The sequence below is a fragment of the Seriola dumerili genome, unplaced genomic scaffold, assembly GCF_002260705.1.
Source record: "Seriola dumerili isolate Sdu_G_001 unplaced genomic scaffold, Sdu_1.0 BDQW01000409.1, whole genome shotgun sequence".
Lineage (NCBI taxonomy): Eukaryota > Metazoa > Chordata > Actinopteri > Carangiformes > Carangidae > Seriola > Seriola dumerili.
This window is the reverse complement of record NW_019174664.1, coordinates 1,458,116-1,476,002: the sequence shown is the minus strand read 5'-3', so window position 1 is coordinate 1,476,002 and position 17,887 is coordinate 1,458,116. Positions and strand designations below refer to the sequence as shown.

General features: G+C 42.0%; 1 protein-coding gene across 1 annotated transcript in view; it reads left to right on the top strand.

The window, feature by feature from the left end:
* The window catches only part of ephb2 (EPH receptor B2), a 150,515-nt gene that overhangs the window by 33,215 nt on the left and 99,413 nt on the right, over positions 1 to 17,887 (top strand). Inside the window, exon 2 of the mRNA XM_022761370.1 lies at positions 11,626 to 11,705. Within this exon, the coding sequence (XP_022617091.1) occupies positions 11,626 to 11,705 (80 nt within the window). The remainder of the gene's footprint in view (positions 1 to 11,625; positions 11,706 to 17,887) is intronic.

The window sequence follows — 17,887 nt, the reverse complement described above, 5'->3', positions numbered from 1 at the left end:
ATATTTGGGTTATTCTGGGGCCTGTTGTTGCTCTGTGTCTGGTGTGATTGGATGCAGTAATGGTCCCAGCAGTGCAGCAGCCAGGCAGGCAGGCATATGGCCGAGGTACTGCCTTCCACTGCCTCCCCATTCTCTTACTTTATAGACCTCCAGGGGGTCGTGACCTCACCGTAACTCTTCCAAAGCCAGTGGGGAGAGGAGCTAGCTCATAGGCCTGGAATCCACCAATGTGCCTCACCTCCCATGTGACCCCCCCCCCCCAACTTGTACTGCCGTGATATGTGTGGTCCCCATCAGGAGAGGCGGGGTGGGGACGGACAGTGGTGGTGATAGTTAAACAGTCACGGCTGTTAGGAGGTACACTCGCCTCCTCCTCGGGTCAGAGAGTAGAAGGGAACGAGAGCTGGAAACGGAGCATCTTGTTGATGTAATAAAGCAATGTCAGGGGGTGACAGGAAGGAAAGCTATGAGCTGCAGCGTAGATGCGACGGTGGAGGTGAGAGGTAGTAAAGAGGGAGGCAGGAGAGAGAGAGAGAGAGAAGGAAGAACAAGCTGAGGGGAGAGGCAGGTTGGGGAGAGAAGAGAAGGGGAGATAAATTAGGAAAAGAGGAGTCCAGACACGGTGTCTATGGTGTACTGTTAAGTGAGAATAAATCATTACCACTCTTTTACCATTCCTACATGACTGCAGGCGCCGTAAAACACAGGTAAAGATACCCATAAATACACATTATTACACCCTTACATCTAGCCTCCCTCTCTTCAGATGATAATACTGTATCATCCGTAACGACACTATTTCACTGCAACTCAACCGCATAGAGCATCTTCCCTTCGCCATGCCTACCTCATCGCTTTTTAATGTGCATACATAATTTAATGCCTCTTGTCTTAAGTATTATTCTGCCCCTAACATCAAGCGACGGGAAAGTGAGAAAGTATGCTGGATGAGTACACCACGCCATTGATTAACTAGGAGGAGGTCTGGGAGGTGGATGGTGCTGGTGAGTGTGTGTGTGTGTGTGTGTGTGTGTGTGTGTGTGTGTGTGTGTGTGTGTGTGTGAGGTGGGGAAAGGAGGGTTTAGAGGCTGTGATATCTGCTCAGACAGAAACAACTCTGATATCTGATGACTTTCTTGGCAGACAGTCCGTATCGACTGGCAAGAGATCAGCTCCCCTAGTTTGACCCTGTGATGCTCTCACACATCAATAACGCTGTTCAAATTCCTCAGCATGACAAATAGACAGGGAAGTGTTATACCTGGAAACCGAAGAGAAAACTAGTCATTAGCAGAGGGAAGAAAAAGTGGTTTATAGGCAGCTGTGGTTGAATGACTAATTTGATTTATTTAGCTATGTCAGTTTCTCAACTTGGACTTATTTGATTTAGGTGTGAGACTTTTTGTGGAGACACTTCCAATCAAATGTTTTGCCATTTTAATTGAAAAGAATGCACTCCAGGGTTGTTCTTCTTTGCTCACATGATGACAGTAATAGTGAGAGTACAATTGCTGACGGTTCATATGGCAGATGTGCTTGAACATGTGGAATTCTGTCTGTGTGTGCAACAGTCCAGTTCTAATTTTCACAATCCAAGCAACACACGCCGCAAAACATCCGCATAGACGTTACAGCGAGCCAGTGAATGTTTTAAATCTTCCTCTGTCTGTGGTGTTGACAGAACTGGTGCACATACATTCTTCTTTATTTTTCATCCATTTAATCTCAACACCAAAATAAAGTCACTGGTAAATACCATCCTGTATGTTCTTATTTTCATTTCTGGGGAAAACAGTCTTGTGACTGTGGCAGTTACTGTAATGTGTTAATACCTAGTAAAGAACTAAGCAAACTTAGCTTAGTTAGGTTAACGCTGCATACACACAGTTAACAATACATACATGTGCATGAATAGGGATGTGTCAGAGCATGAATGTGACTATGCGTCTGCGTGTGTGGAGCAAGGTCAACAGGCAGTCGGTCTGTGTTCATTCAGTAGCATTTAAAGAGAGGCACGAGAAACCTGATGTATGACTGAAGATACAATTAAAACTTTTGCTGAGTTTCCCGACTGCATCGCATTTGCATTGCTATAAATTTGATTACAGCTTGATTTTTCTGAAAGCTGATTATTTCAGCACAAACATTTCTTCACAAGTACAGCAAGGGTTGCCTGTTTGCATCTGTGACTGCTTGTAATCATAACTTAGCCGGAGACAAATAAACTGTTTTGCAAGCAAGGAGCCACTACTCATTTGTTTTGACGTTGTGAAACATTTACAGCTCCAGATGAGTCACATTTATCTTTAAACGCAACGAAGGATCTTTTCACTCTCTCCCCTTGTACTTGACCCAGAAACCAAACCTGAGGAAAAAAAAAAAAAAGAGAGACAGATTTGTTTGATATATGATGACATGCAAAACTAATTTGTCAAGCTCGTGCTGCGGTCTTCAGTTGTCATTTGTGGCAGCAGGGTGTTGGAAAATCTCTCAAGAGTGTTGATATGTCTCAAATAGAGCAACTGAAATTCAAGCTTTAAAAGGGCTTAAGAGTAACTGAACATTGAGCTTTTAAAGGCTTAAATTAGCAAAAATTTGTAAGACGTCTCCACTATGTCAAACACAGAAACCTCAAAAGATGTTTTCTCAGTGTGATGGTTTGATATCACAGATGTCATTGTAGGTAACACAGAATTTTATTCCTTCTCTATCATTGGTCTATTTGAACAGAAAATGACATAATTGATAATATATAGTTTTGTATTTAATTTTTTTCTTTCAGAGGTTATTGGTTATCTTTTATTTGATACACAAGATTTTGGAGCTATTGGATTGGTAATGGAAAGAGAATATTTGCCTGTAATTAACATAAGAAGGAAAGTGGAAAGAGCTGTCTTGTCATTTTCATTTTGTGAATATTCTTGGTCAAGCGGACAGCTCTACAACGTTGTTTAAGTTTCTTTCTTTTTGAATGTTTCTCCATTGGAGTCCAACTTGACCAGTTTACTGGATCACTGATTTGTCTGCACATAGTGGGCTTCATGAATGTCTCTTTGAAGGCTGGCTGTTACTGTCCACACTGCATGTTTGAATAAAAACTTTCTACATTCACAACTCACCATTTACCAAACCCTGGATAAGAAACAAAACAAAACAATCTCTGTATATTTGGAGTATTTGTGGTGGTGAATATCTCCAGTTATAATATTTGTGATTTTTCTTGGAAAATATTGAAACCACATTGACAAATATACTTTATAGCATAACATTTCTTTCCCAGTGTGAGGGCTTACGTGCATCTCAAATACAATATATCACACTCAGCCTTTTCCTATACATTTACAATTTTAGGGCCTTGCTGCCATTAGTGAACATGTAGGGATTCACCGTCTGACTTAAACACTGGTGGACATGTTGGTCAATGAGGTTTTTTTTTAGTCTCCGATCTAAACGCAGCTCTGCCAGGAGGCAGCACCACTTGCAGGTCAACAGTTCAACCCTATCACCAAACTTCAGATGATAAGGACCCAGAGCCTCTGCACAGGAATTTACTGCAGGTTTTAAAGGCGGAGGAGAGGCTCTCTAAAAGGATATAGAAAGGGTCATAAATGGATTTGTTTATCAGACTTTAATGACTTGCCTTGGCACACATTACGTGGGAGGATGTAGTTCGCCTAGATATCAAACAGAGGGTGAATCAGCCAAACAAGGACAGACCGCGGCAATAAAAAGGGATGCCTAAATGTGTGAACACATATTTACACATTCCTTTTTCAAACAAAAGTTGAACTCTTGGGGTGCTGAAAAACAGCAAGGAGGTATCTATCAGATTCCAATCCAAATCACATGCATCATATCTCCCTCACATTTTTAACGTGGTGTCACACACCTCCTCCTATAACCCACAATTTGCCAGAACTGCCAATCAAAACTGTTGGCATGGAGATAGCTGCTCCCTTGACTACCACAGACATCATCTCATGTACGACAAATTAGGCGGGGAAATGGGTCCCTTTGCTCCCACACTTCCAGTTGAGTATATTTTAAAAGCTGGGGGGAACAGCTAGTCTTTTGGGCTAATACAAGCATATCATGGCTGTACTGCTCCTACAGGGGCCCCTTGCTCTGTTATTACCAAGCCTAATCAAGGACCAGAGAGAGGGAGAGAAAGAGACTAAGAAAATGAAAAAGATAGAAAAGAGAGAGAGGGAGAAAATGAAATCCCTCATGTGAAGCCAGGGACCACACATCCGTGAAATAAAGGATTCCTTCATGCTCTTACATGAGCTATGTACATTTTTTAATCATCTACTTTTAACTAATGGCTTGTAGGCAAAGCGTGGGAGGGATGAGATGATTATTTCTATCAAGTCAATTAGTAGCGGCATCTGAAAAGCTGTCACTTTGATGAAAAGTGATTTGTACACCGCTGTCTAACTTTGCTGCAGGTATTTTTACAGTGCTCATAGAGCACTTAAAATGATTGGATGAATAGATGAATGTCACTTGTACAGATCTTTTTTTTTTTCTTTTTTTTTCTTTTTGAATCATATGCATTTTTTCTTCAGCTGCTGCTTATAAAAACGTGGGACCCACTTTTACAGAATTTTCCACCGCAAAATTTAAAATGTACTGATCTGTTAAACAGGTCTCGGTGGGTTGTCAGGGATTTGGGAAATATGGAAAGCGTACTTATAAATCCTCCAGCCTGTGTTATTAGCCAGGTTTCTTTCACGCAGCTTATGATTGGCCAGGTGACTGTTCCCACTCACACAATTTATTGCTCAGACTGATGTGTCTCTGCCATGAAATATGGTGTCACTCTGAACTAACTGCATTTTAATGGAGAAACTACACTAATGATACACCTACAGGTGTGGCTAATAGCTAAAACACATCTCAATGCATGGAAAGAAAAGCGATACTTTGAAATGATTGGCGTGACAATGGTGTGTTGTAATTCGCGGTGAGATAAGACAGTGACAGTTACTGAAAAAACATCTCATCTATGGAATAGTGGATTGTTGAAAAAACTGTTTCTGCTAGCTTGTGGCCTGAATAGTGTTGTAATATTTTACAGAGCTCTTACAGAGAGAGTACCTTTTGGAATCTCACTTTAAATATAAGATGCTCCCTAACTTTTCCAAAACAGGTTTTTAGACTTTTTGAAGATGGAGAATAATTACAGGCTTGACTAATAGGACTGACTCACTATGAAAGACACATTATAAACGGACATGAAGAAACTCGCCAGCCCAGCAACATTAAGGCTGTAAAAAAAACCCACAATGCAGCACTCTCTGTAGGTGCCTATGCTACACCAGCATTCACAAAGAATATCTGCTGTGAGAAATATATAAAGGTCTGTTCTTAGATTAAAAGACAGCACAGGGTTGAAGATGCAGCAGCCAATACAGCACCTGGGTATTGAATGTTCCAAAGAACAGATGAGACTGTTTTAATTCATCAAAAAAATAAAAAAAAATCCCCGGATACATAGTTAAAAGCTCTTACGGTCCTGACAGCTTTTCAGTCATATGTCAAAAGGCAGTTTTTGTTTCTCTTATATTTGTTTTTGGCGATTGCCCCTTGGCCTTGCTGACAAGTTAAGTTACACTGACTGATAACACAGCTCGGCTGTGTAGGGATTACTGTTGTACATCCTGCTTGAGGCCCCTGGGAACGCCATGCTGTATCATTCTGTCAACAGTTAGTGCTCTCTGAGAGTGCTCTACTTTCTGTGCGTTCATGTTTGTGTGTGTGGTACCATATGTCAGACTGCACCGTCCTCTGCCAAAATCAACTACCCAGCTTCCCCCCTCATCTCTCCTTGCCTTCGGAAAACACGCCACTCTGCAGCCTTGATGAGGTGGGGCTGAACTTTGAGCCCTACCTCATCGTTCCCCCTGAAAACACCTACATCATCATCCCAACTCCAAACCTGTCTTTTCAGGACCCAACAATAACCTCCACACCACGTAAATCTCCCTGACAGAGTGATGTCTCACCAATGACACACCGGATAGCTCCCTGGATACCCAGGGCTGCGTGCCAGTCTGCCTATGAGTCTTGAAATTGAAGAGAAAAAAAAGCTGTGTTTCTGGGGTTTGGGCCAATGCCACATGGTCCACAAAGCCCCTGTTTCATTGTAAAAGTGGGATTAAGAATTCATTTAACACACAGGGATATACTGTTATGTGACAGTGGTGGGAGCTCTACTGTACCTTAATGGGCCCAGCTTGTGCTGACAGATAAGTTGAGCTGAGCTGTTCTGGACCAGGGGCTCCATCCACTTCTTAGCTCTAAATGAAACAGACTGTTATTCTTTCCAACAGGCCATACAGTAGCCCTGTCCATCATTAAACCTATGAATCATGTCTCCGCACTCGCACCGGCTCCCTCAGGGGTATATCATTGCTTTGCCCCTTAATCTGGGCAGATTTCCGTGCTAGGTCCACTGTACAGTATAGGGTTCTGTTTTTAGCACAATGGACAGCTTGCTCATGTTGCTCTGCAACTGTAGTGCATACCACAATCTTCCCACATTTGCAATCAAACACTGTGGTTTCAGGTGTTTAGTGAAATAAAAGTAAATGCACATGCACCCTTCAGCAGTGGTTAAACTGAACTTTACACAGCATGGCTTTTATGGGGAGAATGTTTAGTTGCTTTTTAGCCCTGCTAGCTGACATTATGAAAGCAATGGAGAGCACCATATGTGGTTTATGTCGATGTTAAATTGAACGTTGGGGGATTTGTTCCGTAGACAGGAGAGGCTACAGTTCCGCTGGCGAGAAAGATAAAAAGAAGTCATGCCTCCAAGCTGCTTCACGCTGTTTTGGAGGTCAATTGCTTCTTCAAAATACCCTCATTAAACTGTAGGCCCTAAATATAGGCTACTTTGTTAGAAAATTGGTATATTCTCTTTGATTCTGGTTTGAACCACCACGTCAAAGTCATTTATATGCACAATTCTTCCTCAACGGTGATGCAATAAGTTGCAAAGCAATTTGTCAAATTGGGTTCTTCACGCCGAGAATAAGGGGGAGCATAGGAGAAATATCTCAAGTCTGCTATTTAACAATATAATTACGCTCGACAACATATCAGCATGTGTGTGCTTGCGATAAAAAGACAAGAAATGTCAATTTGATTGGAAAAGCTGCACTTGTTGTGCTCTCTGCCTGGGGAGAAAGGTGTAGAGCTGGAAGGTGTGGTGGAGTGGAGGTATTGCTCATGGAAGTAGAGAAAGTTTCTATCCATCACTCAGACTGCAGAAATCTGTCTGTTGGCTCTATCTAATTGGCCATCTATCTGTCAAATCCTGATTCCCTTGCCCTTTTGACAAAGTAACGGTCAGACACCGTCATAAACCAACTGCAAATGTTGAGAAACAGGCTGGCAGAAAAAAAAAGAAATAAAATATCCAAGAGAAAATGCTGCCGGGTGCAGAGAGAGTAAGCGGATACTTTTTACATACAGTGAATGATGTGAATACACAGCATGGTAATGTTGTGTAGAGATACCCTCAATATCCTCTCAGGCTCTCATTTATTAATGCTGGAACACAATGGCTTGTAGATAACTTGGAGTCTGAAGTCTTTGTATTTGCATGTAGAAGATGTATATTTTCTTACTGGCTGTGGTTTTTTGAGCTCTACTGTCTTTTCTGTGAACAGCTCTCCTTTGTATCCCTCATTGAAAATGCTGTTGCCTTTCTTTAGAAAGCTGAGATGCAGCATTGACCCCTCTTAGAGAGGAAGAGTGTTGTTGTAGTATCAAGACACCCCCCCCCTCCCCGCCTGTCACTTCAGACAGTCTCTCACTGGAGAGCTCTCTCTCAGATCAGCACTAAACTCTCTCCTTAGTCTCAGGAAGTGTTGGAGGAAGCACTCTCAGCCTAGCAGGCTTTTCTTAGACTCCTAGACCTCATTGCATATTCATAGCCCCCTCCACAGTGGAGGGTATCAAGTTTAAAAAAAGAAAAAAGAAAGAAAAGACATCCAGGCTTTAATTATTTACTGTCATATTGTTAATATTCTCTATAATTATCAAAAAAAAAAAAAATTAAGCTTTGCACGTAAATGTTTCATAATTAAAAACGTTTCTTTGCCTGTGCAGTCAGTGACGTACTGCGTCTGACTTTGACTGCCACTGTAGAGGTCATTTTCCCATGAGCTCAGTTAAACACTGAAAACACTTTTATGCATCACTCTCCATTGCCACGCGAATAATGCAAAGACACTTACCGCTGTAAGTGGGAAAGAGAGAGACAGCAATTTGTCATCAGATCTTAGAGCACTTGATGTGTCCTCCTGAACATCACATGCTGATGGTGTGAAAATCCATTACACTACAAACAGGGCTGCACAGCATCACACACATAATGCACTGTATGAGCGTGAGAAAACTGCATTCATTAAAAATCTTTTTTTTTTTACTAAATCATTATAAATATTAAACAGTGTAGCAGTGGCAAGATTGTCCTGCGTTGAACGCAGCTCATAAGATAAAAAAAATGGGAGAAAATGCGAAGAAGCTGCTGATTATGTTCGTCTGTGTGAGTAAAAAGGATAGGATTTCCAACATTTTGTGCAATACGAAATCATTTTTTTATTCAACACTGAAAATAATGTGGTGTCCTAAATCAGTTACATGCACTTAAATCCACCTTCAGGTTCTCTTCAAGTTGCAAAAGCTAGAAATTGATACACGTTGATTAATCCTCCTTAATTGATATGGTTGACAGAGTGATTACACCTGGTAATCTACATTAACTACTGGTGTATTGTCTGTAAAAAAAAAAAAAAAAAAAAAAAAAAGGACCAGGTGTAATAAATCTGTTTTTGCTGTTTCTGCCCTGATGGAGATCCTGTGAGGTCCGTGCCTTTAAAGCACTATATCACCTGACCTATTAAAGGGTTTTAATTTAACTCTTCTCCCTCTGGCTAAGAGTGCCTTAAGAGTGTTTGCTTTTCTGAGATCTGTTTTTTGTAAGTATTGGTCTGTCGACAGTTCTCTCGGGCCTGCACCTCCTTTTTTTTTTTTCACATGGTGTTGATTGTAGTGTTGACACTAGATGTGAGCAGCGGGGCAGCTTGTTTGGACACTCAAACCTTTTTCTCAGAGGAGATCACCACCTGTCCCATGAGCGGGAAAAATCCAAATGCTCACATCATAAACAAGCAAGAAAGAAAACAAAAAGAAGTGATTCCTGCGGTCGGATCCGGACGAGAACCTCTGCATCCTGTCCTGCTCCTGATTAATAGCCAATGGGTCTTGCTGTGCAGCCGTGCTCCGCCACGACTGGGGGTTCACACTGAGAACGAGGCAGTGGCTGACAGTGGTGAGCTATGTGCTGCTCTGCTCCGCGGGAGGTAATGAATCGGTGTGGCTGCCAGGACTGAAGTGTAGACAGCAGGAGGAAGAAAAGTGATCAGTCTTTCATGGTGAGGTATACTACTTGTCCAGCGTGTGGGCCATTGATAGCAGGAGAGGAACAGAGCCTGAAAGAGAGGGAGAAGGGAGAAGGAAGAGAAGGAGCGGGACAGGAGAAACGGTGGAGGGGGAGAATTATTGAGAGAAAGGAGCAAGTGGTGGATAGGAGGAGAAAGAGGGAGGATACATGTGCCTACAGACAGAAAAAGATAAAGAGGAGGAATGGGGGGGGGGGGAGTCACCCAGTCTGTGTTAACATTCCTGGGGAAATTCACTCCCTGTTCCCCCACAACACTCCCTAAACCACCACAGAGGGGGTTCATTATTCTCACTGTACTCCTCCACTAATTATCGTTATCATTATGGGGGATAATTACCATTTCACTGCCTAACACCCATGTAGGCTGCTCGGCTCTGAGTCATACACAAGGTTATCAATAGCTGCTCAATTGCAGTCTCATCTGCCTAATTATACGATTTGGGCTTTGTGATAACTGAATAGGATGTGGAATCTAGTATTATGCCTTGCGAGTGCAGGGCGAGATGCAGAAAGTCAGCAGAAGGCCTTGAAATAAAGCAATGCGTGTGGAGCCTGTTAATTAAAAGCTGTGGCTTTCGCTGGAATATAAATCAGAGGAAATCCAGGGTTATGAAACAACTGGAAGTCTGTGAAATATCCTGCAACCTGGTGCAGAGCTGAACACGAGGCGAGCACTGAATAAAATCCAGCGAGATGTAAGGCCAGATCCTCTGTCTTTGATTTCCTCCACTCATTACCTTTTGCTAAGAACATTTACATGTTATCTGATTTCATGGGCTCTGTTCTATTTCTTCACTAGGATCCACTTTCAAGTAACCCACACTAATAGCACCAATTCAATCAGCTCATATCACAATATTAATGAGCAGCCACCGCAGTATGCAGTTGTTCACCAGACCTGTATTACAATCGCTGGCTGTGACTTATGCTAAGCTTAGGAGCCGTGTTTGTCGAGAGAGAGGGGAGGGGGTCTTCTAAATCCCTCTGTGGCATTTTGGGGTTGCAGCTGACGCCTCGAACCTGATGAATGCTCTCTCCATCTGCTGCAGCTCAACACGGCAGCACAAGAGTGATGCAGGCCCAATCAGCAGGAGAAATTCATTAGACCTGTCAGGGATGGAAAAGAGGGCGCGAGGGCATGGGTGCAGAGGGTACAGAAAAAGAGGGAAAGAAGGTGACGCCACGAGTGGTTCAGTAAGCGTGTGACAGACAGTTGGGTCAGGCTGGCGTGGTGTGTGCCACTGAGGACCTCATGACTGACAAGAGGCACATTGTCTTTGACCCCAATTACCAGAGGTGTTTCTTTCCGTGGCATGTCGGGTGGCCCCTTCTCTGGTCCATGGAGATTTGCTTTTGCAGCCTGTTGTTTTCCACACAGAGTCATCTGAGTGATGGCTTAGTTCTGCTGACCAGGATGTGTCTGACCTGTTGTCAAACTACTAGCAATCAAACTTTGTACCTTTTTAACGTATGTGTTGTATCAATGTGGACCTTAATAGCAGGCCTGCGGATAATGTTTATTTTCAGCATTGATTACTTTGTCAATTATTTTTTATGATCTAGAGTCGTTTGTGAAGTAGTGAAGAATTTCATCAAAGTTCTCAGATGTGAATTTAAAATGGTATGAAACAACATAAAAAGCAGCAAATTCTCACATTGAACCACAAGTTTTACATCAAAATAAATCAGTCACTGATTCACTGGTTGTCAGACTTGTTGCTGATTTATTTTCTGCTGGTCCACTGACCAGTTAACCAGTTACACACCATGATGACCATGTAGATAATCTTAAGTGTTAAGATTACTTAATTACAACACCATAAGCTGTGACGCCTGTATGTACAAATTGTCTTTAAACAAGCTCTTTTACAATATTCAGAAACATGTGTGCCCTTCTGCTCATATTCTGCCTCTCAAAACATTTGTTAAGAAAAAATGCACTATTTATTTTTTGGTTTCTTTATTACTTTTCACTTGTTTAATGTTGGTTTCACTATTTTCTGACTTTGTTTTTTTTTTTTGTTTTTTTTTTTTTTTTAAGAGTAAACTTGTATTCTGCCTCTCAAAACATTTCTAACACACGAGTGTGTTCCAGCATGAAGTGAGGAGATGATCTGACCGCCGTCTGTCTTTAATTCTCTCCACAGAGACACTCATGGACTCCACCACAGCCACGGCGGAGCTGGGCTGGACCGTTTACCCCGTGTCAGGGTCGAGCGACAACAGCGTAAGTGACATGCTCCAATTTCAGCTCTGCTTCTGATAATAAAAGCTTTAATTAAGTTATTATTTAAGTAATAATATAATTGCAAGTCATTTGAGGGCATTTTCGTTGTGACAAAGGAGAGGTGTTCGGCCACCCTCTTCTTTGTTAAAAGAGCAGCTAATGTGTAAATTTGCTCAGCCGCCCTTAATAACTTTATTTCTGTTGGTTCTACTGTTGGCCAGTGTTTCAGTTTCTCACTCTAAGGTCAGAGATCAATGAATGAGCCCGCCTGCCCCCCAGAGTGAGCTAAATCATTTCCCCAAAAACCTGGGGGAAAAAAAAACTGCACAGTTAAATAGAAAGAATTTGAATGTAACAGTGTTATTATTGTTCTGTATTATTATATTATGATATTTGCCCTATAAACTCCACCTTTGTAGATGTTTGAAGAGGAAAACTTTGAATTTGAGGAGCAGATACTACTGCATTTTCTTTTTGAATATTACCGTAGTTCTACAGCACACTCAAACATTTTAACTCCTTTCCTTTCAGTTATTCTTCCATAAATGATCCAGGTTTTGTACATTTTAGCCTGATCTGAACTTTCTGATTCATGACAAGCACTATATGAATGAACAATCATACATACTTAAAGCTAAATATGTGTGTTCATGGGCCAGGCTAGAAGCAATGTGTTATACGGGCCCTGTTGGTGTTTGATGCACAGTATTTCCACATTGTTTGCCAGGGCACTGGTTGCTGCTAACCACATGCAAGCCAGGCCCACTTAAAGCCAGCCAAAACCAGAGGCTCAGTCTCCTTCACTTCTTTCCCCACCATAAGATTTAGACTTCTTACCCCGGGTCCAAAAGAGAGAAAAAATGTTGTAGACTTATTTGCTGGTGCATTTCAAAAAACCACTGCCGATTTTATTCAATTATTTATGCTTCTGTGGTTTGTATTAAAGATGGTTTGAATTATACTCTATCATGCTGTGTCTTGTTGCACTAAAAAATGAAGGGAAAAAAAATGGCAGCATAGAGAGCTGGCCTTTAACAGTTCCATGATACAACTTCAAAGTTGTTCAGCAATAATTTAGGACAACTTCATCCCTCCCAACCTGAGGGCACGTGGTCTCCTCCCTGCTAATTCCTACAATCAATACCAAAGCAAAAAGACGCCTGGTTTCCTCCTCTCTCGCCAGCTCTGGATCCAATCTACACAGACCGAGCTTACGCACACACATATCGACTCCAAAGACAGTTTACATCACATCTTCCTTTCATCTTTGCAAAATGTTTGATTCAGCAAAACATTCACTCAACCCATGTTTCATAATCCGCTTTAATACTAAGTGGAAACTTCAGACTTGGAAGTTGAAAAAAAAATCACTGGTGCAAACTAGCTTGTGTTGTAAAAACGCCCGCGCTGGCCAACGTGAGGTGAAATTAGGGTCCAAACATCAAAATAAAGACCGCTAAGCTCTTCAAGAATCATCTCTGTTCCAGTAACATGTGGTTTACTGTCTGATTCTGTGGTAGTTTTCTCTTCCAAATCAAATATCTCTACATTCAGTCTTCCTGAAGGGATTATCTATGACGACTTTTGAGTGTGCACTCTTATTTTCTGCTTTGGACTTCAAAAAATTCCATGCTCCTTTCTGAAAGACCTCCTCATGCAGTTATGATGTATCCCTCTCTTGGAGTGCAGTGAAATGCGAACAAGTCCCTAAGCCCCTGGGTTTAGTCAGGTATAGGTTGGCCTTATCAGCGTGGGCACTGAAGTTTTATGATGGTATGGCTGAGCTTGTCAAGAGCACAGTCCGCTGGAAAGTGAAGAGTGAGAGCGATGAAGATAGCTTGTCCCTTATGGCCCAGGGCAACAGGTGTGGAAACGGAGCTCGCAGTCCCGCTCAGTATAACAGCAAGAGGTGCTTTACAGAAGCTATTGTCTTACACACATATATGCATGGCTTCATGGGCTTAGCTGGTGGATCAGTAACATCCAGCAGAGCGCCGCACCAGCAGTTGGCTTTCACTACTCTGTATGGCTTCATGAAATATATCCTAACTTGACATGTGATACTTTGCGACACAATGGAAACGCAAACAAGTAACAGTGTGATATTAAGTCAAAAATGTTATGGCAGTTGGTGTTATTCCTCTCTTTAATTTTACAGGATATTTGAATAATGCCTCTCAAATTATTAGTATAAGAAATTCCCCCAAATGCAGCTGTAAAATCTACTTCCTCCAGTAGGTTTTTGAAAGTGAACAATATCACACTTCAGTTCGTGTAAACCAAGTTTTATAACCCTCTCCGTGTATAGCTTGGCAGTTCCTCCTTTTTAATTATGTAAAGTGACAGCCAAACCTATGTTGTCCCTGAGCCAGACAAGCAAGACATCTTCATTATTCTTCACAGTGATTCGGAAAACATTCAGAACTAGTGCAATATTTACCAAACCAGAGAATGTCCCGCGGCACTTCAGGAAGTTTACTGACTTTTGACTAATGTTGTGAGATTCTGGCAAGAAAACACACGTCTCGTCTACGTCACTCCACCCACAGACGCAAACTGACTATCATATGTTGTGCGCACATACACACAGAGCACACAATAATCAAAATATCTGACACAGTTTAACAACAACTTTACATTTTGCCTTTTCATATATTTCCCGGCTGAAACACTGAAAACGAAACTACGACCGATGCTCGTTTCTTCTGATTCTAACTTGCATTGCACAGAATCGCTATGTGACATGGAGATAATGTACAACCGTGCTAGCAGAGCAGGGTTGAGCGGTCAATGTTTTCTCCTCAAGTGGAGCTGAGAGACGTGCTAACATCAGGTCAGATATCCTGACCCCGCTCCCTGCTACGAAGAAGCTCTGACAGCAACCGCCATTTAGAAACAGACTTCTGGCTGCAGGAAGCACACAGAGCTACTGTGGAAGGGAAACTGAGGTCTCCTGCATAGGCGGAGAACATAATGAGGTGGTGTGTGTGTGTGTGTGTGTGTGTGTGTGTGTGTGTGTGTGTGTGTGTGTGTGTTAGGTTATCATTATGGATGTGTCATAATGCGCTGTACCAGGATATATCTAGTGTCACTTGGGGACACACCGCAGCAGAGTTTTGCAGGAAGGCAGTATGCAGCGCATGTTGCAAAGATGTTTGTGAAACAAATCAGTTCCTTATGATTCATGAAAGATGCTGCGTATTGTATTAGAATTCCTTTGGAATAAGATTGAGGTTGTTTACATATAATTGTGGGCATGTGTGGCAGACCAACATGGCATACTTTTTTTCACGTAGCCTTCTTTTTCTTTAAAAGTAATTTGCTGAACTTATTTCATTGTATGGGCTCACAGGAATTTAAAGTGACCGCTAATTTGCTGTGATTCACAATTAGTGTCTGTGAAATTATGTTTTTGGGAATTATGCAAAAAAAAAAAAAAAAAAAAAATGCAAACAAAATCCACATGTAACCTTGTGGAATTTGGGGTAAAAAAAAGATTGGAATTGTTCTTCTAGTTTCACATGTTGTGCATTAGTAGTGGACAGTGGTAATTGGAGTTGACTGCAGCAGACAGTTCTACTTAAGTCTGTGTGTGTGTGAGCCTCTCCACTGTATGAAGCCCGGTCTCCTGCAGGATTTGGCTCCCATGGCCTCTCTCGTCGTAATTGAATGCAGAGAGTGGGTGTCATTTGTCCTCTGTCCCTCTAGGGAAGGCACTCCTGCTCTGACAGATTTCCCACAACTGCAAATGGGGCGACTGTGCCCCGGTAGTTTTCCGCTGGATCTCTCTCTCTCTCTCTCTCCCGTGCTTTTGTGTGAATAATTTATTTACTTCTGTCAGTGATAGAGCGCTCATGTGTAGCGTGGCTGCGGATCGTGAAGCTAGTTCAGGTTAATTCAAACACTGTAATGACAAGATGTGACAAAATACACAGCTCGTGTTATGTCAAAACAATGAAACTGTTAAATCTCAGTTTGCGCTGACAGTGCGTTCACACCGCGACTTGACTGATGTGCCGCTTTATTCTGACCAGCTGTAGGTTGAAGAACAGGCTCTTGTGCACCTCTGTCTTTATGTGTAATGTATGGAAGTTGTATTTAATGCTGCACTTTCATTGTCTATCATGAAGTAGGCTTCTTTTGCTCAATGAAAAGGCGGTAATCATGTATAAAAGCTATAAAATGACATCTTAAATCATAGTTGGCCTCAGTGATGGGTGCTGTAATAGATGCAGTCCTTTGTTTTGGGGTTGACTCTTCCTTCAGTCTTCCAATAACAGTTTTACAGCCCTTCAAACAGCTTTGAATGACTGTAATGACCATCAATAACTCCTCCACTTTGCGTTTGCCAGACACATCTATTCATCACGATTCTGACTGGTTGTTGACAACTGGTGTCCATGAGGAGTGTTGCTGCGGTCAACTTGTTGCAGCCAACAAACTTGTTGACTCGTCTGTGCGCTGGCTGAGCTTTTTCCTTGTTGCACACAGATGTGCAGGAAATGGAGAATTCTGACAACATGATCGTGTTGCTCACAGCGTGAATGCATAAGAGCATGGCAATATAACAGAGCAATATAACCGGTGACACATCAACAACCATGAGTCTCTGTGCGGACTGTTGGCTGATGCTTCCCTGAGTGGATATCCTTCAACATGAGGCCATTTTCAAAGTTCCTCCCTCTGTTTTTCATTTAGGATTAACAGTTGGAAGTCGTTGGTTTTATCTTTTGAGTCAATGTGGCTGTTGTTAATCCCTTTAAGGCTATAACTGTGATTATATTCGGTCCATACACCTGATGTATTTGTCCTTGAGCACCACACTGAACCCCTCTGTACTCGCTCAACTCATTTGGATTAAAATGTCAGGTAAATGTAAATATAAAAGGGCTGTATAGTGTACAGTAGCTCCTGCATAATGCGTGCTTACAGAGGAGTTTGGTTAATTAGCAGCTACAAAGAAGTCCAAAGAGATACGAGACCCTGGACTAATGTTATCGTTTGGATCGGTGAATGAAGAAGCAAAGAGCTCTCTTTGTTGAACGGTCTCAGCTGTAGGGGTAACTCCCAGTCTATAATTCAGCCCTGACAGTGCGTTCCGCTCGGCTCTACAGATAAAGCAGAGACCCACTGTCACGGAGACGTATGGATTGCAGGTCAGCTGAACTTTTCTCTCTCTCTCTCTCTCTCTCCTCGAGTGGCAAGAGGAGATATTGATTCTCAGCCTCGTTCTCGGCGAATGTCACTGAACTGTAACACCTCATAACTCCAGAGGAGGAGGAGGAGGAGGAGAGGAGCAGCTGACACGTAGTAGTCTCTCTACCAGCCCTGCCACAGTCTAACCTCCGCAGTCTACTGTAGATTCACTTCAGACGGGTTTTCTGTGCCGGGCATTTGTCTCTCAATACCGCTGCTCTAGCGTTATATGAATTACAGGATCCATGGCTTTACCGGTGGGTGAACCCAGAGGCTGATGTGTGAAAGCAGTTTTATTAACAAAGCAGAGATGGTGTGAAAATAGAACAAGGGCAGCAACTCTAATGTGCTTCATCCAAACAGCAGATGTGCGCTGTACAGCATGCTGTTCTTTAATACTCATTTCTTTGATACTTATTTGTTGTTTTAACATTTTAACACTGACCTCTTAGTATCATTCATTCAATACTCATGTTTGCTAATACGACAGAATCACTACAGGTCTGTTGACGGCTCATTGAGAAACGACTTTCTATACTTGAAGCATCAAATATCACATGCAGGATTCCTAGTGTTTGCTTTAGTCAGCGTGGAATAATGGATAGGCAACACCCAGCAGGTTAAAGCAAACACTGAAAGTTATTTACCAACACTGTTTCGACCCAGAGTTATTAGATTCAGGACCCAGACGAGAGCAATTAAAACATAAAACAGCGTGCTTTTGTTCGGAGCCAGCCGTGCGTTCTGCTTCACACTGTTGCTTTTTCATCGTAAAGGGTATGGTTTTTTTTTTTTTTTTTTTTTTTTTTTTGTGAGTGGTGTTTCTCAGAGGAAGGAAACACATCCAGTGTACCATGAAAAATCCTTTGCTTGTTGTTGTTGTTTACCTTGAAGTCTTATAGTCCTGCGTCTTATAAATGTTGAGAAAATATTTCACAAATGCAAATGAGCTCTTGATAATGTTTGTTATGCCTTTGGTTATGAGG